At 44.0% G+C, this 27248-nt stretch overlaps 3 protein-coding genes across 4 annotated transcripts in view; 1 reads left to right on the top strand and 2 right to left on the bottom strand.

Moving 5' to 3' along the window:
• The first annotated feature begins 386 nt into the window (after window positions 1-386).
• Window positions 387-7022, top strand: IL17D (interleukin 17D). Its single transcript, XM_072134280.1, has 3 exons — window positions 387-710; window positions 2959-3266; window positions 5711-7022. Exons 1-3 carry the CDS (start codon window positions 528-530, stop codon window positions 6033-6035), a joined length of 816 nt encoding a protein of 271 aa, XP_071990381.1. The 5' UTR covers window positions 387-527; the 3' UTR covers window positions 6036-7022.
• A 1120-nt stretch (window positions 7023-8142) lies between these two features.
• EEF1AKMT1 (EEF1A lysine methyltransferase 1) lies at window positions 8143-13538 on the bottom strand. 2 transcript variants are annotated; one of them, XM_072134279.1, is made up of 5 exons: window positions 13243-13378; window positions 10966-11120; window positions 10227-10309; window positions 9652-9932; window positions 8143-9002 (listed from the first exon to the last, which is right to left on the bottom strand). In XM_072134279.1, exons 2-5 carry the CDS (start codon window positions 11116-11118, stop codon window positions 8866-8868), a joined length of 654 nt encoding a protein of 217 aa, XP_071990380.1. In that variant the 5' UTR covers window positions 11119-11120; window positions 13243-13378; the 3' UTR covers window positions 8143-8865. The 2 variants fall into 2 exon arrangements, with proteins under 2 accessions (XP_071990380.1, XP_071990379.1); XM_072134278.1 differs by lacking the exon at window positions 13243-13378 and adding an exon at window positions 13393-13538 and having other exon boundaries at window positions 8169-9002.
• Window positions 13539-17932: 4394 nt separating this feature from the next.
• The window catches only part of XPO4 (exportin 4), a 67430-nt gene continuing 58114 nt past the window's right edge, over window positions 17933-27248 (bottom strand). The window contains exons 13-23 of the mRNA XM_072134281.1: window positions 26535-26712; window positions 26103-26262; window positions 25849-26018; window positions 24462-24636; window positions 23637-23930; window positions 21998-22178; window positions 21796-21914; window positions 21593-21723; window positions 20933-21050; window positions 19845-19937; window positions 17933-19355 (exon numbers count right to left, since the gene is read on the bottom strand). Of these exons, the coding sequence (XP_071990382.1) occupies window positions 19158-19355; window positions 19845-19937; window positions 20933-21050; window positions 21593-21723; window positions 21796-21914; window positions 21998-22178; window positions 23637-23930; window positions 24462-24636; window positions 25849-26018; window positions 26103-26262; window positions 26535-26712 (1817 nt within the window). The 3' untranslated portion in view covers window positions 17933-19157. The remainder of the gene's footprint in view (window positions 19356-19844; window positions 19938-20932; window positions 21051-21592; window positions 21724-21795; window positions 21915-21997; window positions 22179-23636; window positions 23931-24461; window positions 24637-25848; window positions 26019-26102; window positions 26263-26534; window positions 26713-27248) is intronic.

Below are 27248 nucleotides of genomic sequence, written 5' to 3' on the forward strand. Positions count from 1 at the left end.
CTGCTGGCTAAGCCCCTCTGCCGTGATGGCGTGAAGGGGGAAATAATCGTAACCGCTGGTCGCTCACCAGCCATCAGCTTTTACACCAGTTTTCGGAAATAGAAGCCCCAATATTCTCCAAATTCACAACATTCGACAACTTTTTATAGTACTAAAAGTTTATTATTTGTCATGCCGGGTAATGAGAATATTTAGCTGCTATAAACCGTGCTTTACCTAGGAGTATTAACGGAAAGATAACCTTAAAGGTATGGTAACAAAAAGGGAGGGGGCATCTTTATCTCTGAGGGTTTCGGGATTAGTAATCGCAGCGTCTTATACACTCCCCGCCTGCTGTCTGGGGCATCTTTCCAGCCTTATTCCAGGGAGAGTGTGAGGCCAGGAATGGGTGGAAGATCATCCCCCATCCCTCTCCTGCCAACTGCAGCTGTTCTCCTCTGCCCATAGTAACCGCTCTGCCCCCAGCACCCACAACCTGCGCTCCTTGTGTGTCCCCCCCACTTCTCTATCATCACACATTACATTGCATGAGTTTCCCTCCCACTCCTGCTGCCTCTCTACTGACTGTCTCATATCCCTCAGCTGCAGTAGGTCCCCCCTCCTCTCAGTCCAGCTACCCCCCCTACCTTGCCACCTCCTCTCTGGTCATCTATCCTCTTGTTATCCACAGACCTGAGCTTCAAATCTTCAAGATGCAGCCAAGGAAGCAGGTGAGGAGATGGGTGGGCACAGGAGGAGACGTGTGAGTAGAGGAAGGAGGGGACAGGGTCTGTGCCCCTATTCATTGCACAGGCGGTAGTGAAGAGGTTAATGAAGCAGGAGGGTCTCCTGCCTGGAGACAGTGGGCTGCTTTGTACTTGATGATGACTTGGTGGCAGGGTGAGGGTAGCAGAACCTTCATGCCTGGATTTCGGTGGGGGATGTTGAGGGGAAGGGTTACCCCTGGATGGAGTTGTGCAGAAGTTTTATACTTGTCCATTGTATCCTCACTACCATCTGCCGGGATATGTTCCCATATAACACATCTACCTGAACCAATTCACACACATTTCTGCTGCGTCCTTATACAAATGTAGTTGTGATTCTGCTCGTCAGCAAAAGTTATTTTGGGGTCAACCACGACCCATTTATGGCAAAACTTCTCATTTATACAAAACAGTCACTACTTGCTGGGGAAGCATAAGGATGTGATTGAGCTGGACAGGGGCTGAAGTGTAAAAGTGATGGCAAGACAGCGGCGTTATGTGAACTAATGGAGAGCTAAGACCGGGCCTTCTGGTCCAAATCTACAGAAGAATTACTGATAGGAAGATTTCACACAGTGAAACCGATTGATAGACTTTATACATACTATGTGCCCATATTATATTCCATGTCCCCATACTATATGTGCCCAAACCATGTTCCCAAACTTTGTGCCCTTACTATGTGCCCATATTATATGCCCAAACTATATGCCCTTACTATGTCCCCATACGATGTGCCATTACTATGTCCCCATACGATGTGCCATTACTATGTCCCCATACTATGTGCCCATACTATATGTGCCCTTACTATGTATCCATACTGACCGCTGCACATCACACATTAACATTTCATGTACAAGTATAGGCCTTGTTACACAGTCATAATGTGAGGGCTTCTTCTTAGTAAGTGACAGGAACCTGTACAATTAATAGTATCTCTGTTAGGAGTTTCTGCTCTCCTACGGTAAGTGCTACAGTCCATCATACCAGAAGATTGAGGCCTGCAATGGATGGCACAGATCTCCATAGCACATGGGAAATTTTTGTTTTTGTCGGAATGTCTGTTTAGGTGCTCTTTACAGTTACAAAACCTGCTCACCCCCATCTTTACGTAACATCCTATAGAACACTGGTGGCGGACCTATGGCACGGGTGCCGGAGGTGGCACTCAGAGCCCTTTCTGTGGGTACCCAGGCCTTCGCCCCGACACAGAGTTTGACAGCTAGGACTCAAGGCTTCCCCCTGTGATCCAATACATCCCAGGACACGCCACACTCAGCGTTATTTTAAAGCCACATCCTTGGCTGCCAGGACTACATAAGGAGCGAGAAGGTATGGATAGAGATGGATTGTCATTGGAGCTCCCGCTCTGGGTCCCCTGATTCTTCCTCTTCAGGGGACCATGGAGTGAAGCTACAATTCAAATTTTTCCCTCATCTTTCTATTGTATTGGTGAACTCAGGACGCCAATACGATTAAAACCTGTGATACAGCAGAGATCAATAAGTTACTGCTTAAATTGTCATGTTGGCACTTTACGACACTCTGTCTCCAAAAGGTTTGCCATCACTGCTATAGAAGTTTGAATTAGGCGCTCCTTGTGGTGTATACATAATCATCTGGTAAAATACCCCCCACATTACAGCTGTGTTAGTCCTGGTACTTTTTTCAATCTTCCCAAAAAATTTTTGATAGTAGTAAACTTTATAACAGAAATGTGTTCCTATGTCCTTCTCTTTCTTCCATATTTAAGCAGTTTATGTGCATCAGCTTTCTGTCCTGGATCCACTGACATCTGAGAGATAATGGAACCTGAATGTGCCTAATGACTTCAATCTTTACAGACAGTCCCTGGATAGTCTAATCTCCTCATAGAGCTGACTCTTCAGAGCTTTCAGATACGCTGTTCACTACAGGAGAAAGAGAAGAAAAAAAGGCACAGAACAGCTTTATTAATTGCTCTTGCTGACAAGGCATGGGGAGTTGCTGGATTCATGCCCACTTTGACTCGCACTAGATTTGGCTCTGTGCAAGGGGGGATCTGAGGGAAACCATTTCAGCTAAAAGGGTGTCGTTTAGTTAATAAGGCTCTATGGGAACCTGTCACTAGCTGTATTAGAGAAAAATGTATTGCAAGGTTCCCTTTAAATCATGGCAGATATTAACCTGATCTTGAGTGACCAGCATATATTTTTACACCTGTCTGCAGGTCTTTTTGGCACAAGGTGTTGTGATATTTTTCCTTGGACTACTGATCATCGTCTCTGAGGGCTCAAAACCAATAAAGAGGGCACCACCGAAACCCAAGGGCTGTGCGGACCGCCAGGAGGAGGTGTTGGAGCAGATGTATGGACACCTGGCAGCGGGCATGCTCAGCGCCTATCACCACACGCTGCAGCTTCAGCCTCTCCAACAGGAGAACATCAGCTGTCCGGCTGTCACCCGGGGTAGAGCGCCAGCAGATGGCAAACAGCGGCTACCAGTCAACATTCACAGCATTTCCCCGTGGGCATACAGGTGATTATCTAAGTGCAATTATTACACTCAAAATTATTTTCCCCTTTACGATGGAGCCTTTTGATATATCTGGCGGCACAGGAGGGGCGGATATTTCATTATATCTGGAGCACGAAGCGCCGGTGTATGATAAATGTGCCCCATGAATGTCCATGTTACTATATAATTTTATGGGACACTATCCTTCAGCCTGTACACCCCCATACACCGGTATGGAGGTGTCCATACTAGGGGATGTTGTATTTTATCATGCCTGATCCATGTTTCTTTCTATTGCTCCCTCTGCTTTAGGTTCTTCTAGCGGATTGTTTGGTGTAATACAGGTGGATATATTTTTGCTCTGGAAGTCATGCACATGGTTTTAGACACTGCATTGTGTCTGTTTATAACTCATCTCACATCATTGGTGCTGTAACCTTTTGAGTACCCAGACCAATTTGTTATCCACCCTTGTCCTGTCTGCGTGAGTTCCTACACTTTTGTATGGTCTTTGGATAGCGTTTAGAGCAGGGTCGTTCTGGGGTGACAGGCTGTTCGCAGTATCAGGTGCCGCTGTCTCCCTGTTGTCCGTTTCTCTGTTGGCGGTACAATTGGGATTGTATCCCCCCACATTTTAAATGTTTTTACATATGTTTTTGTCGGATTAGTGTTTCTTTTGTGTATTGTTCAATAATAATGTACACTCACCGGCCACTTTATTAGGTACACCATGCTAGTAACGGGTTGGACCCCCTTTTGCCTTCAGAACTGCCTCAATTCTTCGTGGCATAGATACAACAAGGTGCTGGAAGCATTCCTCAGAGATTTTGGTCCATATTGACATGATGGCATCACACAGTTGCCGCAGATTTGTCGGCTGCACATCCATGATGCCAATCTCCCGTTCCACCACATCCCAAAGATGCTCTATTGGATTGAGATCTGGTGACTGTGGAGGCCATTTGAGTACAGTGACCTCATTGTCATGTTCAAGAAACCAGTCTGAGATGATTCCAGCTTTATGACATGGCGCATTATCCTGCTGAAAGTAGCCATCAGATGTTGGGTACATTGTGGTCATAAAGGGATGGACATGGTCAGCAACAATACTCAGGTAGGCTGTGGCGTTGCAACGATGCTCAATTGGTACCAAGGGGCCCAAAGAGTGCCAAGAAAATATTCCCCACACCATGACACCACCACCACCACCAGCCTGAACCGTTGATACAAGGCAGGATGGATCCATGCTTTCATGTTGTTGACGCCAAATTCTGACCCTACCATCCGAATGTCGCAGCAGAAATCGAGACTCATCAGACCAGGCAACGTTTTTCCAATCTTCTACTGTCCAATATCGATGAGCTTCTTCAAATTGTAGCCTCAGTTTCCTGTTCTTAGCTGAAAGGAGTGGCACCCGGTGTGGTCTTCTGCTGCTGTAGCCCATCTGCCTCAAAGTTCGACGTACTGTGCGTTCAGAGATGCTCTTCTGCCTACCCTGGTTGTAACGGGTGGCGATTTGAGTCACTGTTGCCTTTCTATCAGCTCGAACCAGTCTGCCCATTCTCCTCTGACCTCTGGCATCAACAAGGCATTTCCGCCCACAGAACTGCCGCTCACTGGATGTTTTTTTCTTTTCGGACCATTCTCTGTAAACCCTAGAGATGGTTGTGCGTGAAAATCCCAGTAGATCAGCAGTTTCTGAAATACTCAGACCAGCCCTTCTGGCACCAACAACCATGCCACGTTCAAAGGCACTCAAATCACCTTTCTTCCCCATATTGATGCTCGGTTTGAACAGCAGGAGATTGTCTTGACCATGTCTACATGCCTAAATGCACTGAGTTGCCGCCATGTGATTGGCTGATTAGAAATTAAGTGTTAACGAGCAGTTGGACAGGTGTTCCTAATAAAGTGGCCGGTGAGTGTAGATGAATAGTCACCAGTAGCGATTGTCATCACTCATTCCTATCCTCCCAATGAATACACATAATAGCTGAGCATGCATGTTTCTAATACAGTCTGGAGGAGTAGTGGCATTGTGTTATCACGTGCTGGGTGATGGAGACAGTATTCGCTCTTAACTAAAGAAAGGTGACACCGTGTAACAGCCTGTGAAGCTACAGCAAGGTGACACAGTGTAACAGCCTGTGAAGCTACAGCAAGGTGACAGTGTAACAGCCTGTGAAGCTACAGCTTTGAGGGCCTTCCAGAGCTCTTCTTAATAGCATAATTAGTTGATTTTAAAAGGAAGGAGGCCATGGATGGTATGTCTGAAATTAAGGCTCCCTAGTTTCATCAGTTTTCCACACAACTGCAAAAATATATAATTTTAGAGAAAATTCTGTCCCCCTAATCCCACCAATCCTAAAGATCTAATCATCATGTTAACACAAATGCATCTTTATACAAAGGTATCTTAACAAATGTATCGTTATACAAGCTTCACTTGTTATCCTCTCTTGTAGGATAACATATAACCCCGCACGGTACCCCAAATACATCCCGGAAGCTTACTGTCTCTGCAGGGGCTGCCTGACTGGACCCTATGGAGAGGAGAACTTAAACTTTCGCTCTACCCCGGTCTACATGCCCACCGTCATCCTCCGCCGTACATCGTCCTGCACTGGTGGGCGCTCTGTCTATGTTGAGGACTACATCACTATCCCGGTGGGCTGCACCTGTGTACCAGATCCGGAGAAGGAGTCAGAGCCGGACAGCTCCAATTCCAGTCTGGAGAAAGAAAAATTCAAGGTTTCTATCAATAAAAGTGAGAGACCAACATCCAACTGAGCCCTGGGGTCATGTGAGGACAACTTCAACATCTCACTCCCAGTACAATGGATGATGCATGATGTCCTACAGAGGAAACATAAGCACCTGCTGGCGGAGGAGACCCAGAGTTATGCTGCACTGTAAAGCAGGGTTATAGAGGAAATGTATATTATTATTATTACATAAATCTATATGTAATGGAGTGAGGGGGGGGGGGGCATGGTATTTAGTGATTACAACAGGGATGAATGGTAAGTAGCTACAGATAACTGTCACTAATGCCTCCCCCTGGTCCTGTTTAGGTTTAATGTAAACTTTCTAGCTGATAAGAGGATAACTCTCTAAAATGGAGATACATAATTAAAGGAAATCTATTAAAATAATGCATGATAAACAAGGGACACTTACTTATGCCCTCCAAACACCGGGACTGTGGTAATGTTCTTATATTTGTTATCCATGGCCTCCTTCCTTCTAAAATCAACTTTAAAATAATACTAACGAGCCAGAAGGGGCTTGGGGGGAGGGGGTGTTGCCAGAGCTCCTTCATGCTGCAGCTTCACAGGCTGTTACACAGTGCAGGAGCACTTCCCCCTCCCAATGTGTGTTAATAAAACTTCCCCTGCAAGATCAAGTCAGGCAGGGGGGGGAAGTGCTGAAGAATAGAGAGGAAAAACATGCTCCTACTGTAACAGCCTGTGAATCTAGAGCACAGAGTGGCTCTGGTAACACCCCCAGAGCCCTTCTGGCTCATTAGCATCATTTTAGAAGCAAGGAGAACACCTATGAGAAGATTACCACAGTCACGTTGCCTGAATCTATGAGTAAGTGTCCCTGGTTTATCATGCTGGATTTTGATGGTAGATTCACTAGCTAAACCAATAAAAGGTTTAAAACTAATCACATTAATGGATATGTTTACTTTTAGACGTATCATTTTTGCTCTCTTGCATATCTCATGAAACATTTTAAAATAGAATTGCTTTGGGTATGCAGTTCCTATGCAGACCTCCATGGCAAGAGACGACAAACACTGTATTCTGACATGGCAGGTATAATAAATCTACATTTTTATAGCACCATCATATTTTGCAGCGTGTTACAGATCATGGGGGACATAACATATCCAGACAACATAAGACCTTACAGAGTAATGACATGGTCTAATGAAAACAATAGGATTGGGGGCCCTGATCATAAGAGCTTACGATCTATGAGAAGGACGTCATTCTAGTCCTTTCTACATTTGGTGGGTTAGAATGAAGTAAGAAGCAAAGGGAAGAGAGAATCAATTTAGGATCAGATCTGTCTGCAAATATTTGTAAAATGTTTCCTAAAACCCAACAATAAAGGGCAGCCTAGAATTGTTATTGGATGGCCGGTCTCTGTTCCAGTAAGTATTTATTGCATTACCCATATACACTGGGCACATCAGTATCACTTACCGTATTTTTCAAACTATAAGGCGCACCATCAATAAATGCCTGCTTAAATGTCTAGGTTCATATATAAGGCGCACCGGATTATAAGGCGCACCTGATTATAAGGTTGAATGATCAGCAGGTGGCAGACCTGTGCACAGTACAAGGCAGCTGTTGTCTGTAAGTACGGTTCATATATAAGGTGCACTGGACTATAAGGCGCAACTTTAATATCTGAAGGATTTATTGTGCGCCTTATAGTCCGAAAAATACGGTATATCTTGCCCAATACTAGAAATTATTCAACTATGAAAAAATTCTACATGATATTAGGTGACATCTAGAATCATACTGATCATGGAAGCAATTTCCACAACGGGTCAATGTATATACAGGGACTATTATGCCTTTTGTCGAGGATATATCAGCCTCACCATAGCGGAGCGCTCACTATTCTGGATCATAAAAATTTAAGCATTTTTTAATCAAACAGCGCCACTTACTGGTCAACAAAAGCCATTGCACAACTTTTGGTGATATAATTGGCCAAAACAATCCAGATTTAATAGGTTTTAACATGTGGGGGGTAGACATTCCCATGGCTCCATGTCAAGCCTACAGACTACTTTTGAGGATGCATTCAGAATCGTTGTATGTACTTTAGTTGCACCTTTTACTTACTGAAAGGTTTTTATATGCAGCTGATATTTTATGGGATTGTATTTCCGTATTTATGCTGATTAAATCAATGTATTGTTAGTCATATTGTTCAGTCTTTATTGCATACAGATGACGTCAAGGTCTATAAAGTTTGAGCTGTGGCCTGAATGATGTGTAATGTCTTCCTTTGCTGGGAGTCTGGGAGAAAGGAGGCCGCTGCTGCAGTACCGGACACAGTCGCTAAAAATAAGTGCGCCTGCGGCTCTATATACCTCTATGACACTAATGGAGATAGCCGAGCGATTAGTGAATAGAGTGCACAGGCTCCATTCATTTGGGGTACAACACATCCCCAGTCTTATCATCTATGTGGGTCCCCACCGATGAGACCCAAACCGATCAGCAAGACATAATTCAACCCATTCAAAGGTGATTTCCCATGAAGCTGCAGTTCTAGAGGCACATCTCTGTTTCAGATACCCAAAAAGCTTATTAAACAGAAATAAAAACTTGGTTTCTTGATGAAAGTCTATATTCCACATGTAATCATAGAGTGCAGTCCAAACCACACTGCAGAAAATGACAGTATGTGGGATTTCGGTGAACTTTCTGATTTTACAGATTCACCTAAAAGATGAAAAAACAAAAAAAAAATTAAGCAACTAGATGTTTGCAGTTTGTAAGATCCAGTTGGGATGTAGTCCTCACTGTGGAGGTGCGGGAGGGGGTGCGGTGGGCACAACGAAAAGTAATAGGACGCCAAGTATTTAGGATGCGGCATCCAGACCAATGTCATAGTTGGCAAAACACCTAAACTCATTGGCGAGGGAACGGTTGTGCTTTGGAATAAATTTACAGATCTTCAGTCCAAGTATTTGAGTCACTAAATCCTCCATCACTGCACCTGCAAGACAAGAAAATAGGATCCAGTTTAGTCCCGTAAAGAATCATCCCCTCCTGCAGCAGTCGCACTTATCTTACGCCATGGTTGTGCTATTGCTCCATTCACTTTTAGGAAACTGGGAGATAAAGCCGAGTAATAGCAACTGACTCTACATGGGCAATAATGGCGCAGCACCCCGGCCACATGACACGACTCCATTTAGACAGGGGGACCTCTGGTTCTCATAGTCTGTTAGACCCACATCGATCTAATGGACAACCCTAGTTGATCCATGAATCACAGGCCTGCACTGACTGGACCACAGTGCACAGACAAGGACTCCTTGTATCATACATCACTGTGATGCTAGGAGTCCCTGCTGAACACCAATCATGGCGGCTCCTTGTATGGTATTTCGTTGTGATGCCCCAAGTCCTGTCCTCTACACTGCACAGTCTGTGATTTATGGACAGACAACCGTCATCTAAAACAGCCCTAGCCATTGGTTAGACCCATCCACAGCTTATCCCTTGCTCTAACCACCAATCAGAACAATAGGAGTCGAAACTTACCCTCTGTTCTGGGGACAAGGGAAACTCCTTTACATGTACAGAACATACGATATGATATGTATGCCCAGTCCAGGGCAGGGGCCACCCAGCGGACCTACCTGTGCACAGCAGGATTTTCTCCTTGGTCAGATAGTGAATGGTCTCGGCTGTTTTGTGCAGACATTCTTCAGACAAGTATGGGGGGTCTGCTAATACCAGATCAAAGCTGTGCTGCAGCAGCCGCTCCGGCAGCTCCAGAGGCTTATTATAGTCATAGAAGATGAAGTCATCCCCATACACGGAGAACCGCCGGTCATATTCCAGCAGGCACACAGTCATATCATCGGCCACCAATCCTTTAAGCTTCTGGTAGACACTGGGAGCACTGACACAGGCGATCCTGGAGGCAAATGAAAATCAGTATCATACAATTACCATATACCTAACATAATACAATTATCATATACCTAACATAATACAATTATCATATACATAACATGGCAGATCTGCAGAAAGCAGCATAAGTGGTAGACAGGCTGTGGGCTCATCACACAGACTATTGTGGCGGAATTAAGATACTGACAGAATATAATGATAAGAGACCATAAACATCATAATCCAAGTGAAGCCTTTGAAAGTCTCTGCAGTCATTATCTTGATTTGTTAAACCATGCTCCCCATGACATGTACTCACCTTCCATTCTTCCCTGATGCGGCCATTGCTTCTCTAGCGAGACTCAGCGCAGTGTCATCACTGTACCAGAACTGGCTCAATTGCTGGATAGGCAAGAAAAGACCATATATTATTAAAGAGCAAGAGCTCCCCCCGGAGGTTAGGTACAATACAAGCAGTCCTAGAATCTATCATTCCAGGTGAGAGCAAGTCTCAAAGTCCGACCCCAAAGCGGGACATAATAATTTCCCAGTTTTCCTTTCCTAATTTATTACATCACTTCAAGAACACATATACCGGTAGATGATGACATATGTATCCTTGTTATATCCACAAACCCTCAAATCTGGTGCCACCTCTGTCCCCTAAAATGTGGATAAGGGAAAAGTGCCCGATTGGGGGACCTCCAGCGATCACAAGAATGGAGATGCGAAGGTCGCACAGAAAAAAGTGGTAACTTGGTTCCAATTAGTTCTATGGAGACCATTCTGGAAATCGCACACATTCTTTGTTCACATTCAGTGCTCTCTGGGGGTCCTATCAGACACCCTAACCTTTAAGGAAGAGAACATAGGCCGCTTCTTTTTGCAATTACCCAAAAGAGTTTTCCAGCTCAGCTCTCAGCATAGGTGAACGGGCTAAAGAAGTGACACTGGAGTGCACCCTCCTGTGGCTTTCATATCCTTGGGCCACAGCCGCTGTCATGGTGGGGCTCTCCATTCTAGTAGATAACACATCGGATACACTGGAGTGCTCTTACCCAGTCTTCTTCAACCGCTCCGACTGAAAACTTGTCAAATTCTGGTCCTGATTTCAGAGACTCGCACTGCTGCTGCTCTGTGTAGAACTCCTGCAGAGCCGCCAACGTGTCAGCCGAGAGCTGAGGGACATCGTCATCATCACTGCCATCCATGTCTGCAAGGGGAGACATCAGGTCAGTTATAAGTCCTTTACACAGTGTATTAAAGGGGTTGGCCATTTTTTTTAACTTAAAGTTCTACGCTGCTTTATTGATATGTAAAGTGAAGCCTCCGGTCTTTTAACTAATCCATAAAATAATCCATTAACTGTCCATAAAATGGCCGCAGATGGAGGGTCATGGGATCTCTAACTGTCCATGAGCAATCGCCCTGCCAGGACCATATGATAGTATTCATTAATATATATTAGACATTACAGCAGGGTGATTGTTCATGAATACTATCATAAGGTCCCGGCAGGGGGATTGTTCATGGTCAGATCACATGACCCTCCACCTGCATCCATTTTATGGACAGGAATGTGTGGCTGATTAGTTAAAAGACAGGAGGCTTCACATCTCCATCTGCCTCCATCTGCGGCCATTTTATGTCCACGGTCTATCCCTCTCATCTACTCCTCCCCATGTCCAATGCCTTATCTCAGCATCAAATGTGACCAGGAGCGATGTCATCTAAGATCATGTTACATTTGCAACATCAACCCCATGTATGAATCTGATCACACGATATCACAGCAGTCTCCAAGGAATTCTACTCCTTCCCATTCTCCATGGAGGCTGCTGTGCTTTAATGTCATCAGATACATCGCTGCTTCCTCATGACATCACGGGGAGCGACGATCTTCACCAAGATGGCGGTGCCCCTTTTCACGGATGCCTCACAAATTATGAAACCCGTCCAATTTTTTTAATGGATGTGGAACGCGGAAGGCAATAGAAGTCTATGGGTCTGCAAAAAGAACTGATGAAACATCTTTTTTTTTTCCACTAATGAGGTTGAAAAACCAGGTGTTGTGTTTTCATAGCAATTTTAAACCTTTTTTAAAGCTTTTTTTTTGCGGACACAGAGACAAAAAGGAAGAAAAACTGAGACAAAACGCAACTGATGGACAAGTGAAACTGCTCACCAATGCCAATGTGAAAGAGCCCTTAATCATAGTTTTTAATGAAGTCTTTATTTTCAGTGGGTTAATTTACATGGCAGCTTCTCTTTAAGTCTATAAAATACGGACCACACGGTGGGAAAGCTGGGTGACAAATAATCTGGCTACAGTTATGGCTCCTACCGTGGTCGTCAGAAACTCCTGAATGATATATCTCACTGATACAAATTTCTAAAAACCTGATGTCAATCTTTTTAGTCAATTTTTTTTCCACTTTCATAATTCATTATTAAGGCCGTGTTCACACGTTACGTTTTGGTTGCCTTTTGAAACGCATTACAACATACAACAGATGCACAGAGGAGATTTGCCTAAATTGCATTACTGTTAACATTTGTGTTGATTTGTAAATCACTACGGAATTTGATGGCGCTAAATAAAGATTATTATTTATAAAACATCACGTTAACGGGCAGGTTTGGTAAATGAAAATGTTAACAGTAAAGTAATTAGGCAAATCTCAGCGTTTCAAAACGCAATCTAAAACACAACATGGGAACGCAGCCTAAGGGTGATGCCACACATGGCGTTTTGAAACCGTTTTTGGTCCGTTTTTACGCACTCCGTTAAAAAAAAAAGCCATGTGTGCCGGGATTGCAGGTCAGCTCTTTAGAGATAATGGATAATAACTGCTGTACCACGCACTGCCTGTTGTCAGGTGGGGAGCTGTTTTGTTTAAATAAGTAGACATGTTTATCAGACCATAGAGAACCTCCTTCAAATCGTAGACAACATTTTAAGAATGCAATAAAATCTAAACTTCTAAACTTTTTTGAAAAGCTGGATGACAACCATTACATGACAGCTTCTAGATGAGTTGTCACCCACTAGGCAACACGGGGGGCAACTGGACAAACTCATTTGACCACTACAAAGTAGACCAAGCTCTCTCTTAATCAATAACGTCTCAACTTAATCAGTCACACGTGATACTGGTCCGACTACACGACTACAATACACCATTTATTATGTAAACATTCACTCTTTATAAAAAAAAATAAAATAAATCCTGCTATGAGCATTGCTACGGTCCGCCCTGAACCCCCAGTGCAGAGCCAGTGTCCCTGCGGCAGAATGAAGCAGCCACTCGCTGTATTTTAGGGGGACACAGTACCCGTGCGGGACACACGTGCGCTGCCGGCCGCATGCTGATGACGTCACGATACCGCTGCGGTTGCAGTGTATAGAACCAGCCTAGAATATATCAGCATATAATATTCAGTGTGGTGGTGCATAACCCGGCGGTTACCAGCCCCATTCTCACCTGACACTCCACCGCCCGGGATCAGGAGCGAGGGATAGGATAGAAAACTACAATTCCCATCATGCTTTGCTCTTCCGGCAGCTCGCTCACCATCCACGTGCAGCCACTTTACCCATAATACAGCGGGCGATTTAAAGTTCATCGGCGGCGGCTGCGGCTGCGAAAGGAGCAGTGTGGTGATGTGCGGAGAGTGCCGCCAGGGGGCGCTCTAATGCTGAGGTCTATAGGCAGCATTGAATTCACACGGTCAGTTTTTTAGATTCAGTTTTTGATGTTGTAACCTGGAACAGAGTGGGGAAAAAAAGAGGAGGAACACCTCAATATGTTCTCTCCATTATATTCCACACCTGCTATACAGCACACCATATTCCGTAGTAAGATAGGACAGGCTCTATTAACACCTATGGCGCTGGAGACTCTCAGGCTCATTTGCATACAGTCCTTCATCCTGGTGGTAGATGTCCTTTAAAGGACACCTGTCATCAGGTCTGTGTCACTTGTCCTGTCACCTCTACCTGTTGGAGCAGCTCACAAGGATCCCATCCCAGCCTTTATCTAGTTATTTCATACATTAATCATTGTAAAAACATCTATTCTTTATCATGTAAATGAGGCTGGTCACATGGTCAGAGGCAGTGATGTCACCCCTGTTACCCCTCCCCTCTCCTCCCCCTGCTCATGTCTGTGTGTAATGTATAGTAAAGCATGGCTAGTGTGTGCTGCATCTGCTGACATGCTGCATCCTCCTAATATACAGGTGAGAGACACAGACATCAGCTACACATGAATCTGACATGTTCTGCTGTAACATGGCTGCCTGGAGCTGCTGTATCTCTCCTATACACACACACATGCACACACAGGCTGCAGGGGGCGTGGCCACCAGCACCAGGAAGCACATCATTATACAGCCTCACATCATTATACAGGCTGTCAGTCATGCACTGGGGGTGTGGCCACCAGCACCAGGAAGCACATCATTATACAGCCTCACATCATTATACAGGCTGTCAGTCATGCACTGGGGGTGTGGCCACCAGCACCAGGAAGCACATCATTATACAGCCTCACATCATTATACAGGCTGTCAGTCATGCACTGGGGGTGTGGCCACCAGCACCAGGAAGCACATCATTATACAGCCTCACACCATTATACAGGATGTCAGTCATACACTGGGGGTGTGGCTGTGCCTCCCACTCATGAATAGAGTGGACAGCTTGAATATGCTAATGCTTCATTGGACATTTCACAGGTCATTTGCATACAGCTTTAGGACCTCATTGCTTAGGTTTACAGGCCTGTAGAGGCCTGTAGAGGGACAATGCTCTCTAATGGTAGTTTATGAAAATATATTTAGTTTAGGGGGGTTATTTTGCATGACGGGTTCTCTTTAAACTGTATTTGGAATGAAACGGGCAACAAGTGCAGAGACTGGCACAACTGGAGGCATCCATGTAGCATTTGGAGTGAAAAACAAGCCTCCGAGCTAGATTAAGAATAACCTGTAAGCAGTGGTACCCATCCTTTTTGTATTTGGGGACCGTCTGCATCTAAAAAAAATTTGCATTCCTAGCAAATACCAAATATGTAACCCCAACCCATATAATGTGCAATTTCCTGCAGCCTCGATCTAAAATCCCACCTTTACAGTGATCTCTTTTATAAAAACCCTCTCCCGCTATAGCCCCTTTATAGCTCCCCTTTTATGTAGCCCCTTCCTGATATTGCTCCTTTCCTTGTAGCCCTCTTTTTTTTCTTACCACATATAATCAAGTATAAAAGTCAACCTGAGTATAAGCCGAGGTAACCAATTTCCCACAAAGTAAACTGGGAAACGTGTTGAGTATATAAGCCCAGTGTGAAAAATACAACCACTACTCATTAACAAAAATGTCCAGCAGCCTCCCCCCTCATTAATAAAATGAGTCCTGGCAGACTGCAAGAGGCACTTCTATGTGCGCACAATACAACGCAGCCAATAATGAGCTGAGCAACGTTTCCTTTATCCATATTTGTTACCCCTTCCCCCCCCCCCAGTATATAGCACACTGCAGCCCTGTCCCCAATTATATAGGTAGCCAGCACACTGCAGCTCCCCCCAGTATATAGGTATATAGGACACTGCAACCCCACCCTCCCCCTAGTAGCCAGCATACTGCAGCCCCTGCTCCTTCCACCATATAGGTAGTCAGTACACTGCCCCCAGTGTGCACAGCGGCCAAGCACATGAAGCATCAGAAGGGGAGTACTTAGGTTTTTTTTTTGTTTTTTTTACACTGGAGGCATGGGGCATTTTGCTGCACCTTTAACATGGGCCATGCAACACGTTTCTGTCAGACTTGGCACTAGAAAGAACGTGCAAAGTCCGACAGAAAACATGGCGCACGGCCCTTCGTAAATGCTTTTATGATGGTTTATATGCCCAGTCTTCAGCTGGCAGCTCGGTCATCTTACTCACCAAAGTCTTTCCTCCGGATGCAGACCTCACGTGCTCCAACAACCACACTGCACTTCTTACAAGAGAATGTATCACATCACATAAGGCGAGAAGAACTTCTGCCTCCACCTAGTCTTATCTAGTTTTGCACGTGAACCGCTTTCCTCTGGTCTATGGCAATCATATGGTTTTCGGCTACACCAGGGCGGTGTCTGAGCCATCCCTTCCAGTCATTGTTCGCCCGTTCATGTAAGATGCAGAGTAACAAGTGCGAGAAAACATCCCAATACTCTGTGGGTATTATTTTCTCCTCCATAGCCTTTGTGTATAACAAAACATGGAATCCTTCTTGCAGATCTATACTCTACCAGTTACCTTAGTCCCATACGGCTTCTGGCTTAATATAGGAGACTTTGTGAAAGATTTATTACACGCTGGGGTAGGATGAAGTTCCTGCCCCTCAGGCATCTAGTTTTATCAGGTAGGTGGTCAGGGTGGCAGACAATTCTATATGACATCCTGCCCGGCGTAACATTGGGCTGTAGCTGAATGTTTACCGGCTATAGCGAATGACCGAAACGCCTGTCCTGTGTGTCCCTTCCTACTTGCCATGGAGGTGGCATGATTTCTCACCAGCCAAGTAAAGACATGGGTGCAGAGTAAAGTTTGAGAGAACCAAAAATGATTACATTTTTTATGTACAGTTTGTGTATCCATATGTTAATTTTTTTTTTTCCCCAATAGAGGACCTTCCCGTTTCAGATTCTGTGTGATAAATGAATCCTGTTGTGCTCATGTACAGAACACCTACCACTGATCAGGATACAGGAACATAGAGAGAAGATGCAGGCCATGTTTTCTGAATGTTTTTTTTTTTTTTTACTACAAAGTAACAGAATTACACGCTTTTGGCCAAATGCAGAATATACGTCAAACAGGGGAGAAATGAAGCAAGAATTTTCTGTCCACTTCTCACTTTCCCAAAACACGAACTGGAATTCAACTTGGGCTACATTTCCACGATGTATGCCCGCCATACCGTAGTACGGCGGGCATACATCGCCGCTGAGGAGAGGAGCAGGGGATGAGCGCTGCTCACCCCCGCCCCTCTCCATAGGGAGATACAGCGCACGGCGCAAGATAGGACATGTCCTCTCTTTTCCCGGGCTACGGAGTGGTACGGTGCCGCACGTGTGCTGCACCGTACCGCTCCCGTAGGGTGCCGTGCGCCCATAGGAGTGTATGGGGGACGTATATCGGCCGTATATACGTCCCCCATACATGTGTGTGAATGTAGCCTTACAGATAGTCTTCTCTGTAAGACCCGGCCCTTTTTTGTTTTTTCATTTTTCACTCCCCACCCTAAAAAGCTATAACCGTTTGATTTTTACATGTAAAGAGCTGTGTGACGGCTCGTTTTGTGCGTAACAAATTGCACTTCATAGTGATGGTATTTATTCTTCCATGTTGTGTACTGGGAAGCGGAAAAAAAAAAATCCAAATCCAGTGACAATGGTGGAAGCGCATTTGCGTCGTGATTTAAATTTTTTTATAATTTTTTTTTTTTTACTATTTTTCAGACTCCCTAGGGTACTTCAACCCTAGGTACAGTATGGCAGTATATGGGGATTTTCCTCCTCATTCATTAAAATGTGCAAATCACATATCGTAATAAATGGGTTAAAACAAGGCAGCGGAAGACCCGAGGCTGTCATGGCGACTGATTGCCGCTCCCCTATGACGTCACGGGGAACGATAATTGTCCCCAAGATGGCGGCGCCCATGCTAGCACCAATTGCGGGTGTTACCGGTAAGTGTTTGCTGCAGTGTGCAGCAAAGAGTTACCGGCTATGGAGGGGGCTCAGCCCGTGAGCCCTCTCCATGTACCTGCACCTGATGCGCGGCGTACTATTATGGTGCACTCCGGTAAGGGGTTAAGAGTCAGTAATATTTTGGTCCAACTTTCCTCAGACATAGAATGAGAAGCAGTATAGATAACACCATGGACCGAACCTTCTCCATTTACGTAATACATTGTGTGGATTTGTGGAACCGTTTTAACCATTTCATTGTAAGACAATAAGGCCACAGACTCAGAGCTGTTTATACTGTACATTTTATACAAATTTAAAAAAAGAAAAAAGGAACAATAAAGAAACAACGCTGGAAACATTTGACCAAAAGAAAAAAAAACAAAAACAAAAAAGCATAATCTGCATCACCTAATGCCCCAAATTAAAAAAGCGTGTAGACGTGGTCAGCTTACACCTTTTTCATCCGTATTGCTGGAACTAACAGTCTGAGGGGAGGAGGGGAATAAAAAATATGATATAAAAAGGAGGAGAGGTGCGGGGGGGAAAAAAAAAAACAAACCAAAAAAAACTAGAGCCTGGGTGTGCAAATCATTTCCACATACACACATATGATGCTTTCATCCAGATGACCCCAGAAAATGATGAGGACTGTGCGCCCTACACAGATGCTCCCAACTGCTAAAAACCTACTTTGGGAGGGTTGGAAAACCCCATATACATATTAAATATACACATCATATATTTCCGTTCAATAAGGCAATGAAATGGTGACAAATTAGTAAATTCTATCAGAAAAAAATATTCATATACATTTCTTATTCTTCAGGTTTGTCACTGTGTGTTTTCAGGGGCCGATCACCACATAGAACATAAAAGGCAAGAAAAAAAAATCCCCAAAAAACATAAAAACATGCAACACTTGGTTCATGTACACAAAAATAATCCCGCAAAGTTTTAATATATTGTGAGTGTGTGTTTCTAAATAGAAAAAAAAAATCATTTGGTGTACTGATTGGTATCAGAGGATGAGGAGGGGGTGGAAGGAGGGAGACAAAATGTACAGATGATTTGTGGATAGACCCCGCTACATATTGGCGTCTATTGCACATTCAATCTAACGAAAAAGAAAAAAAAAAGATTCTATAGAATAAAGGAAATAAAATAGTCATCCATTAGGTGTTTCACACTTATTCGACAAGGGGGAAGGGAAAGGCACTGCACAGAACAGGCGTGCCCAGTATCCTTCTGCAGGCATATGGAAATATCTTAAAAAAATACCTTTACCCATTCATCCGTTACAGCACAGCGCTGTGCTTTGTGAATAGTCATCCCGCTGATGCATCTTACTGACCCCTTTTTTTTTTTCCTTGTAACTTAAATAAAAGGTTCTTAAAAATCCACCCAGAGATGCACGTGTAAAGCCCGGGGGGCGCAGGTTGTGGGGGGGTTTAGACAGCCATCAGCAGGTTCAGTGCATTTTGCAGAGAGGGTCCTAGACTCTTTTTGGCCTCTCATTTAACACAGAGGAGACCTCCGACATTGGCCATGAATTCTTCCAGGCTCTTGAGGAAGGACATCTTCTGTTTGCGGTCCAGGGTGGGAGGCGTGCTACTTGCCGTCAGTTTGTTGAAGGCATCTGCTAGTCGCTGGTAAATGAGAGGGTCCTGCTGAGTGGATAGTAGAGTCTCTACCAACTCTGCATACTCTGCCTGCAAACCAAGAGGAGGAGGAATGGCACAAACATCAGAAAAAGGTTCTTACCCAAAGTAACGCCAATTTATTTTTACCTACTGTGAAACTGGATAACGTCGCTGCAAGCAAATCACAGCTAAAAGCAACAGCAAGAACCAGCCTTTTTCTGCAAGGCCACATTCACATGCCGTATGGGGGACTTGTGTAAGGACGCAAGCTTGCGGCGGTACATACGTCCCCCATAGAAGGCAAAGGCTGCACGGAGCCATACGGTGCCACCGTACCGCTCTGTACATGGGGAAAAGATAGGACATGTCCCATCTTTCTCTGTATCACTGGCTGTGCGCAATGGAACGCTTTGGAGAGGTGGTGGTGGTGGGGGGTCACCTCTTCTCCATCGCAGTTGCCGTATGCCTGTATGGTCGTAGTCGTGCGGGCATACGTCAATTTAAATGCAGCCTGAATTTGAGAATACCATACGATCCGGCTTTATGTAGAGATCTTACCTGGTTTAAGCAGACCAACGTGTAAAATGCTTCGCCTGCAGCCGTCGTCATCTCCGTGTTGTGTTTTTGTAAGACAAGCATGTCAAAGACCAGCTGTGGAGTGGAGATATAGACAAGGCCATCAGTGATCACTTAAAAGGACTGCCAGCTCCTGGGTATATACAATCTAAATATACAACCTTGTAAGGGGAATGTCCTGCACTATAAGCATGCCTTTCCTGAGAAATTCTGTGAACCGAATGCCTCCCACTAACTGCCCAGATAATCTTAATGGTCACTTGTATGAGTAAAGGCTCTTTCTGATGGCCGTGATCTGCACGGTGGCCCATGAAATAGGACACTACACAGGTTGTTTATTCCCAGACAGACTACAGTGCAGAAGACGGGACTATTATAGGGATACTGGATGCAGAATTCTTTTATAATCGGATTACAGTTTGTCACTGAATTCTATGCATCATATATTAGTGAATAGGACACTGCACAGTCTTTCATTCCCAGACAGACTACAGTGCAGAAGACGGGACTATTGTAGGGATACTGGATGCAGAATTCTTTTATAAATCGGATATATTAGTGAATAGGACACGGCACAGTCTTTTATTCATAGATTAACCACGACCAGACTCTGTGCATCGTAGTGATGATATTTGATGCAGGGATTCTTTGTAATCCTGATAATAGTTTGGCACTGCTGGAAGCAGAAAATCCCTGCATTAAATATCATCGCTACGATGCACGGAGTCTGGTCGTGGTTAATCTATGAATAAAAGACTGTGCAGTGTCCTATTCACTTATCTATGATGCATAGAATTAATGGTTCTGGGTAGTGACAAACTAATCTTGATTGTAGTTTGGCTCTGCCAGAAGTCATTTGTCACTGCCATTTAGCAGGGACTCCTTGCATCAAAGATAGCGGTACAGGAAACTGCACAGTTCGCGATTCAGAGATTTAACTCATCTAAACTGCACTGAACCCTGGTGGCCAGATTTAAGGTGCACATAAAAATGTAAACAAGCGAATGATGCTGATCTCGTCATATACAGGGTGACATTTGTGAAGTTAATGAAGAATTGTGGGGGCTCACCTTTAGAAAGTGCCTTGTTGCAGCGAGAAGAGGAGAGTCCGTGTCCTGTGCTTTTGCACATTGCTCAGCTAGCGGGGTTAATGCTTCCAGACAGAGTTGGGAGACCTCCGAGCTCATTCTTATCGGAGAAGTTAAGGAATATGAATTCATATGGGAGAATATGTTTAACAAATAATATGGATATACACAGTGCAACATATCGCCCAATGTAACGATCAGGCCCAAGATGGCAGTGCACATGCGGTGCAGGAATTTTAAATGCCACCGACATTGAAATGGTTAACACCCGCGATCAGTGTCAGCATTAATGGCGGGTGTTAGCCCCCTTTATTCAGCCATATCCATTAACCCTCTTCATGCATACACTACTGCATCATGACTTTGGGGAACGTCACGGTGCAGCAAAGGGAAATCTAGATTTGCAGGATAGACAATAACATACTGGGTTCGGCCTGACATCTAGGAACCCCAGCGATCATGAGAACAGGGATCGGCAGGTCGATTGAGCCCCCTGCTATTTTCTTTATTCTCTACCTTCCTATAGATAAGGAATGAAGGGGCTTCTATATTTAGAGAGAGGACTGCGACCTCCTCTGCGACCTCCCAGCCACTTGTCCTGTAGATGACCTTTAATCTTGATAGATAGTAAAGAAAGGATACGAGGTCATCCCCAGCTCCAGAGAATACATGAGGCTCTTGAACAGATCTTCTGGAAGCTGCGGAATCTTCTCAGGGAAGATCTCACATATGAATGTGATCAGCTTGTAGTACTGGTTACATAACGACGGGAACTGCAGGAAAGGAAAGTCATCAGCACCGCAGACCCGAGAATGTCGTCACAACACAAAATAAACATTACAAACCTTTAGCAAGTCTTGTGACATTAATGGTAGCACGATATTGACGCCGTATAAAACGACATCCGCGGCAGATACCGGCCTATTCGTCGCTTGTCCTTGCTCGTGGGGGCGGAAAACTTCATCTGAAATAATAAAAGGACAAGTTTATCCTCGGCCATCAGTAATTTAGGGAGGTTGTGACCCTTGTGGTGGAGTTGGGTATTACCTGTGTCACTGAAATCAATGAACTCCTTAGAGAGCAGATTTGTGAGAAGCTCCATGATGAGCAGGAGGTCCTGGTACTGGTCCTCCTCTGCAGTCACATCTATGCGCTTCCTTCCCAGGTTATTTTTGGAATATACTTGGAGCAGGGTCAGGCAGGCTTCATACAGATTCATGGCTTTAGACTATAAATAAAAGAGACCAGCATTGCTGTCACCACTGACCAGGGACTCACATTGGCAATCACTTCATATTTTTTACATATATATATACATATAGGCAGTCCCTGGATTACGTACACGATTCTGTAGGTTTGGTTTTTAAGTTGAATTTGTATGCAAGTCGGAACCATATACTTTTTAATTGTAACCCCAGCCAAATATTTTTTGATCTCTGTGACAATTGTTTTTTTTTTTTTTTAAAAATGTTGGGTTGTCATCAGAACCAGAATTAACAATAAAGCTTCATTACAGACACCTGTGATAACTGTTACAGCTGCTTATTGTAGCCTAGGGCTAAAGTACAATAAATTACCAATATCCAGAGGTCCGTTTCTAACCAGGGGTCGTCTGTAAGTCTGGTGTTCTTAAGTAGGGGGCCGCCTGTATGTATAATTTCAATATAGTTATATAGTGTGTGTGTGTTTATTTTTTTTTGCAATTGGAGCCACTTTCATCCCCTGCCAGGAATTGTCCACATCATACATCACCCCAGTCCTATAATAGGGCAGGATCTTATTATTAAAAAAATGAATTGGGGCTTATTTTTACAGGATGACTTATTTTTATTTGATGAACAAAAATTTACATTTATTCTAATATAATCAGGTCTTCATCTTTTGGATCAGCATCAGAATTCTCCAAAACCTGTGAATTTCTTGTGGCCTTTATAATGATGGGTCACAATTTTTCATGTCTAGCAAAAGCACTTGCAAGAGAAGGTCATGAAAGGGCAGCCTTCATACATAGATCTTCCAAACATGGTTCTGGTATCGTTTTAGAGAAGAGATATCCCCTTCAAAATGTAATAAACATGGTGACATTGGAGATATTCACAGTTGGGAGTGGGGAGTGATATAGGAAAATCAGTTTCTGTGGCACCTAAAAAAAATTGCTTGCGTGATATTAAAGGGATGAGTACGAGCTTTAAAATTACCTCAGAACTCTGGGTTTCTAGGTTACATGGTTCACTAAATATAGCACTTTGTCTACCCAGTTTCTTTGAAAATAAACCCTAGTTAAAAATGGCTATATATTTTTGAACCATTTCACTTAGAACACAGTCCTGGTGTCATTTAAAAGGGAATAAATCTCCCCTTTAAAGTCACACAAGCAACTGTATTTCTAGTTGACATAGTTCAAAAGATATAGCAGTCTATAGCTTATTTTCAGCAAAACAGGGTAAGCAGACAGCATCATTTACCAGTACCGGATGCTAGAAAACATACTGCAGAATTTCCATCAAGGAAAAGTATCATTTTAATTTTATGCAAGGCAACACAGGAAATACATAAGAATGTATAGTTTCCCTGCAGCCCCCTACCCACAAATGGATAACAATGGATATGCTGCAGGTCATGTGGATGAACTTTGTAGAGAAAGTCGTGTATACATTTTAACTACTATGGGGGTGCGAGTACTTACCTCTCCAAGGTAACAAATCTGTTTATGTGCAACTTCTACAAAAACTTCTATAATAAGATTCACAGTCTCTGGCGTATTTTTATAGACTTCCATTAACCCAATACAGTTAGTTAAAAAGTCCATGAGGAAGTTGAAGAGTATGGCCACATTGTCTATCTGCGTGGCCTCCGCGATGCCACAGAGGGCTTCTAGTGTGGCGGTGATCTCCTGCTTCACCTCCTCCTCTTGGCAAATCTGCTGGAAGTTTTCTTGATTTATTACATTCAAGAACCTCTGTTGTAGAGGCTGGAGAACCTGTCATATGGACAAAGGCAAAAAGAAGATTCATTAATATCCCAAACATAGCTTACCATTCCCCTAGGTCAGTGATGGCAAACCTTTTAGACACCGAGTGCCCAAACTACAACCAAAACCCGCATATTTTTCGCAAAGTGCCAGTGCGACAATTTAAGTTGTAACTTATTACTCCCTGCTCTTTTACAGGTTCAAATTGTATAAGCACCTGAGGACACCAATACAGTAGAAAGAAGGAGAAGAAGTTTGGATTATCATTGTAGTTTCCTTCTAGGGCCCTGGGTTGCCTGGGACCACAAGAGGCCTTGAGTCCTGTCTGGCGAACTCTGCCCTGGGGTGATGGCAAGGGTGCCCATAAAGAGGGCTCTGAGTGCCACCTTTTGCACCCGTGCCATAGGTTCGCCACCACTGCCCTAGGTTGTATCAATTTAGAAAGTTTATAGGGGGTAATAAGGCGATTGTTAATGCGGTGTCTCGCACCGATCACGAGAAAGTAACCCCCCCCACCCCAAAACACACAAAACAACTTACCTCTGTCCAGTATTGCTGCTTAGTCTCAGAGTCCATGTGAGCAAACCCTCCTAGTACCAGCGCCTTCATGAGGGTCCTCTGCACAGAGCTGGACAGGTAGTGTAGGGGAGGACTCCTCCGTGCAAATTGTTTGGCAAGATTCCACCAGTTCTCACACTGTATTACTAGATTGGCCCTAGGAAAGGGAATCTCACAATCAGAATCCAAGAAATTCCAGAACTTTGTCAGGAAGTATTGTATAGGATGAGGAAAAACAGCATGATTTTTCTTCTTCCAGGAATAGACTATTAACAAATCTGTCCTACTTGGCTGAATAGAACTAAGCTAAACATGTAATACCAACCCCAACCTGTGGACAGGCGTGGCACTGTTAAGGAAAACACAGATAAAGCGACCACTACATTGTATTGCTGTTAAAAACCAAATTCACTAGTCTCAGGTTATTCTAAACTGATGGAAAGCGCTTTTGAAAAACACAATAATGATAGTCCCCATTAAAGGGGTTGTCACTTTCAGCAAATAATTGATATGGTTTGTGTACACAATTTTCCAATATACTTTCTGTATCAATTCCTCACGGCTTTCTAGATCTCTGCTTGTTGTCCTGCTATAGAAACCTTCATTGTTTATTTTCAGTGGATGCAAATCTGTCCATGGTCATGTGGTGGACAAGAGACGTTATCACAGACATTAATCAGAGCCATGTGATTCTGATGGCTCGTTCCAAGGTGAACCCTTACCTGTCACATGACCATTGACAGATTTCTATCCACTGGAAGTAATCATACCAGCTTTATATAGAAGGACAGCAAGCAGAGGAAAAAAAAAAAAGAAATTATACAATTTTTCCAATATAATTTCTGGATTAACTTTTCATTACACAAACATTACACAATAAATTAATTGCTGAACGTGGACATCCCCTTTAAATAGTTCAGTTCACCATTACTTCATCAATTTCTCTAGGAAATGTGTGCACAAACAATGGTAATGACCCATTTGTCATCAGATCCCCTGGACACTGTCCAATTTGTACTGAAACCTACTGACAAAGTCAGACATGTCCAGGAGGAATAACAGAGGATCAGAAATAATACAGCGCACACAGATTACACAGCGCTGCACAGAGCTTGCAAATCGGTCCCTGTCCCCAATGGGGTTCACAATCAAATCAACCTACCAGTATGTTTTGCAGTGTGGGATGAAACCAGAGGACCCGGAGGAAACCCACGCAAACATGGAGAGAACATACAAACTCTTTGCAAATGTTAACCCTGGGACTTGAACCCAGGTCCCCAGCGCTGCAAAGCTGTAATGCTAACCACTAAGCCACCGTGCTGCTACTCAGAATACAGGGAATGCTCCATGAAAACTAGATGTTACTTACCTCTCCCTCCTTTCTACCAGGGCTACTAGTAGCTGTACAGTGTCATTGGCCAGCTCCTGCTCAGAGCTCCACACTGATAGATTACTGATCACTTTCTCCAGGAGATAACCAATGATCCACTGCGATCCTTCAGTGTCCGCACCAAACGCTGTATTTAACGGCAAGCTGATCTACAAGAGACAGAGCAGAGACATTGGAGACACTGCAGGCGACTAGAAGCACATCCCGTATAATGGACGCAGGCTGATACTTACCTGGTCATACAGTTTTTCATCCACAAGGAGATAAGTCTTTGCCCACCGTTTCAGGAACCAAACAATGTCTTTCCCCATCTGGGGGCTTAGAAGATGGGTTAAATCTGCCCTTGTGGCCCGAGACTCTACTTCTGAGGCTCTTAGGACGGCAGACAGTAACCTGCATAGGAAAGAGAATAGAAGGACAAGTCATCTAATAGTAGGGTCACATTGTTACCATAGGACAGGGCATAAAATACTGATCAATGGGGACGGACATGCAGGACACCCACTGATCACATAACCAGAGCCTGCTGGTAAATGGTTTTTGCTATGGCGAAGGAGGGGTGTTCTCAGGCATTGCCTCAATGGGATAATCCCTTAAAGAGAATTCCAATTTTGATGCCATGTGTGTGGTAATAGATTGCTACGGATAAGAGGTTAATGACTGACCTGATAACGGAGTCCGTCCTGTTGCACCCAGGTATAGAAGATGCTTTCTCCCCAGGAGACCCCAGGATCTGCAGGGTTGTGTTGATGTCCACCTCAGTTGATTGTTTAATAGAATATTCCATTACTTCTGGAGGTATTAATGGAGTCTCGCCCTGAGCATCATCAGCCAAGAGGTAGCCTGCAACCACAAGGTTAAAGAATATTTTCTCTATAGCGATTAGGGATAGATACATTGGCAGGGGTTAGAAAGTTTTGGTGAATACATTGCATGAACGAGGCTCATTGCTCTGTACAACATCCGTGTGATCAGTATACACACATAGAGCAATGTCTACAAGACTGCACCAGCAACACTGGCTGTAACGTGATACAAGAACCTGACCTCAGCCGTGAACTCTTCCTAGAAGATCCCAGACTAACCTTGTGTGGAACCTTCTGTACATGGAGATTCCTCTACACAATGACCCGAGGAGCGGACCCTAATCTTGTGTGTGATGTAATCAATCTGCAATAGTGTGCACTAGCTCATTCGTGTCATTTCAGGGATTATCCCCCACCTCCCTAATGAGAACACTAGGTGGCGCTGTGATAACTTTCAGTTACATGATCTGCAAGCAAGCACTTCTGGTAATTTTTGTGATTTTTACTCTAACTGCATATTTTGCCTTCTACGTGCCTTTATTCCGGGAATTTTTTTGGGTTACAAGAAAATAA

Source organism: Engystomops pustulosus, chromosome 2 (genome assembly GCF_040894005.1).
Source record: "Engystomops pustulosus chromosome 2, aEngPut4.maternal, whole genome shotgun sequence".
Lineage (NCBI taxonomy): Eukaryota > Metazoa > Chordata > Amphibia > Anura > Leptodactylidae > Engystomops > Engystomops pustulosus.

Bases quoted from the DNA above. Each gene is read 5' to 3' on its own strand.
- EEF1AKMT1 (XM_072134278.1), bottom strand. From the start codon at position 13,534: ATGAACTTTAAATCGCCCGCTGTATTATGGGTAAAGTGGCTGCACGTG. The intron at 11,121-13,392 runs GTGAGAATGGGG...CTCCCCTTGCAG, and splicing joins CCCGGGCGGTGGAGTGTCAG to ACATGGATGGCAGTGATGAT. The intron at 10,310-10,965 runs GTAAGAGCACTC...TTGCCTATCCAG, and splicing joins GAGCGGTTGAAGAAGACTGG to CAATTGAGCCAGTTCTGGTA.
- IL17D (XM_072134280.1), top strand. From the start codon at position 528: ATGAGTTTCCCTCCCACTCCTGCTGCCTCTCTACTGACTGTCTCATAT. The intron at 711-2,958 runs GTGAGGAGATGG...ACCTGTCTGCAG, and splicing joins AGATGCAGCCAAGGAAGCAG to GTCTTTTTGGCACAAGGTGT. The intron at 3,267-5,710 runs GTGATTATCTAA...CCTCTCTTGTAG, and splicing joins ATTTCCCCGTGGGCATACAG to GATAACATATAACCCCGCAC.